The sequence below is a fragment of the Oreochromis niloticus genome, linkage group LG3 (assembly GCF_001858045.2).
Source record: "Oreochromis niloticus isolate F11D_XX linkage group LG3, O_niloticus_UMD_NMBU, whole genome shotgun sequence".
Taxonomy (NCBI): Eukaryota; Metazoa; Chordata; class Actinopteri; order Cichliformes; family Cichlidae; genus Oreochromis; species Oreochromis niloticus.
This window is the reverse complement of record NC_031967.2, coordinates 41,546,265-41,549,063: the sequence shown is the minus strand read 5'-3', so window position 1 is coordinate 41,549,063 and position 2,799 is coordinate 41,546,265. Positions and strand designations below refer to the sequence as shown.

Below are 2,799 nucleotides of genomic sequence, written 5' to 3'. Positions count from 1 at the left end.
TCACTGACACTGAGAGGAGAAATGGCACAGAGAGGAGTTCAGCTGGACCGAGAAACCTTCTCTTGTTCCATCTGTTTGGATCTACTGAAGGATCCGGTGACTACAGCCTGTGGACACAGCTACTGCAGGAACTGTATTAAAAGTTTCTGGGATGAAGAGGACAGGAAGGGAATCCACAGCTGCCCTCAGTGCAGGAAGACTTTCACACCGAGGCCTGTCCTGGAGAAAAACATATATATATATATACATACATACATAGGGGTGTGTATTGGCAAGCATCTGGCGATACAATATGTATCATAATACAGGGTAGACGATACGATACATTGCGATACTAAAAGCCAGACGATATTTGTGTTTAGTAGGACTGAATTTAGTTAGGAAAACCCACAGTAAACAGTCCAAACTGTTAAATGCTTGACATGAAACATCTGAAACAAAAACACTCTCTCTAAGTTCAAAATGAATGGAGAAATTAACATCTGCCTTATTAGAAGTCATGTCAAATAAACAAACAAAAACTACTTTACTGAAATATCAAGTATTTTTTTTAACATGAAAAAAGTAAACATGTAACACTGAAGTCTTTCTAAGTACTATGATTGTAAAATACTTATCCAAAAACTGCTCTATGGAGCATCAAAACAAAGCACTTTTTACGTGACCTTAACATAAACAAATATAAATCAAAAATGAAATTGCTTGAAGAATCCATCCAAGTAAACATTAACAAACAATGTAAAGTGCTATTAAAATAAAGTACAGCTCTGCAGTGTCCATCAATGGAACACTTTGTACAACCTGAAAAAAGGAATTTACTCATCTAAATAAAAGTGCTTATGAGACTCAACCAAAATGTCAAACATTCTCATATCAGAGATTTTACATGTTTAGTGTTTTCTCAGTGGTTATTGTTCAATTTCCAGATTTTTGTGCAGGAATACAAGCTGATCGACATGGTCAGCTCTCAGGACACTTCTCTGTGCATTTACTATGTCTCACTTGTTCCAGGAATGCATAGGAAACTCCTTGCTACTTTGGATAGGTGAGGGTATTCCTGTTCATAGTCCTTCCACCAACTGAGAGGATTTCCTGTGAGAGGCAAAGGGGTCTCATCTCTATACCTTTTGATCTCAGCTGCAGCAACATCATGTTCTGATTTTGGTGCAGTATTGTCACTAGTAGAGGCAAACGTAGCTCCGAGCAAGTCCACCAATGCACATGAGGTCCTCTGTCTCTTTAGGGGTGGCCGAGGGATGGAGTCAAAGCTGTCTTTGATATGTGGGTGATGAGCCTCCTCTGTGGCATTCTCTTCCTCCACCTGTTTGTCAGTCTCCTTATTCTCTTGCTGCTGAAAAATGTCAGAAAGTCAAAATTCAAATCCAAGATTCACCCTGTTTTTCACTAATATTTAATGACAAATGTCATCAATATGCGTTTTTTTTAAAAAACTTTATTCACTTGCTTATAACTTCAGTTGAATTTTTCCAAATAAATTCATTTATTTACTTACATTTTTTCCTTCTTTATCACAGTCACCACAGTGTCCAACAGTCTGGAATAGGTCTCACTGGTCTCTGCTTCAGACAGGAAGGGCAGGTCCTTAAACCGAGGATCAACAGTTGATGCCATCCATAGTGTCTCCCTCTCATTTACATATCTCTTTCCCAGATCTTCTGCTATGGCAGTCTTAATGTCCCTTACTGTCGGTGTATCATCAACACTTTCTTGTGCACCCATCACAAGCTTGGCATGAAGAGGAGCAATGATGGACAGGGTTGGCATACTCTCCTCTGACATCACCAGGGTGGCGTCCTTCATAGGCTTGAGTGCCCTGACAACTTCTTCTGCACATGTGATGTCAGACTCACTTAATGTGAAAATTTCTTTTTCACTCTTCCTAACTTCTGCAGAAAGCAGAGCTGCACAGATGGCTGGTTGCTGTTCTAAAAATCGTTGTATCATATCATAGGAGCTGTTCCATCTTGTAATTATGTCCGTGATCAATCTGTGAGCTGGTAGCTGAAGGAGGGACTGTTTCTGCTTCAACTGATTGCTGGCTGTGGTGCTCAGTGGCGTGTCTAGAAAATTTTTGTTGGGGGGGCCAGGTAGGGGCACAGATTTGGAGAAGGGTGGCAGATGTAATTGGCAGATAATGTTAAAAAAACAATTCTACCAACAGTTAACCATCATTCAATAACCCTGTAAACCTAATAACTGAATTTGCTTTTGACTCTTATTAGAATGAGGTTTTAACCACTACGGTGCAGCAATATTTGCATAGTATTTTTACTGACATATAGTGCACATATGTTTTGGGCAAAAACATTTTTGAATATTAAAATACAAACATTTTTAACATACAATTGGCAAATTAGCCAATGCAAAATTTTATCTGCCTATTAAAAAAAGAAGATAATCTTCTTACAAACTGGTTTGATTTTGAAACAGGAAAAAAGTGGGGAAACAAATGAAAAGACTAACATTTGAATGAAACCTGAAAGCAAGTAAATAGATGTATAAAGAACAACACTGGCTGATGATGAAATACAGTCAGCTGGCATGGTGACACTGCCAGTATTAACCTGCAGGGCTGAACTGGGACAAAAAATTGGGCATTTTGACCAGAGACCGGCCCACCAGGTATTAAAACCATAAAGCCTTTGAATGAAAACAAACGCTGTTGTGACAGTGATGTACACTGTCTTGTTGGTATATGTAGGATTTCTATCAATTTTACGTCAGATAAAAACTTTGTTCGCAAGATTCAGATAATTATTTAATAAAAGCGAGATATTT

At 38.5% G+C, this 2,799-nt stretch overlaps 1 protein-coding gene across 1 annotated transcript; it reads right to left on the bottom strand.

Moving 5' to 3' along the window:
* Nucleotides 1-1,109: 1,109 nt before the first annotated feature.
* Nucleotides 1,110-1,952, bottom strand: LOC109203528 (zinc finger BED domain-containing protein 1-like). Its single transcript, XM_019362920.2, has 2 exons — nt 1,514-1,952; nt 1,110-1,351 (listed from the first exon to the last, which is right to left on the bottom strand). Exons 1-2 carry the CDS (start codon nt 1,819-1,821, stop codon nt 1,240-1,242), a joined length of 420 nt encoding a protein of 139 aa, XP_019218465.1. The 5' UTR covers nt 1,822-1,952; the 3' UTR covers nt 1,110-1,239.
* Nucleotides 1,953-2,799: the final 847 nt, after the last annotated feature.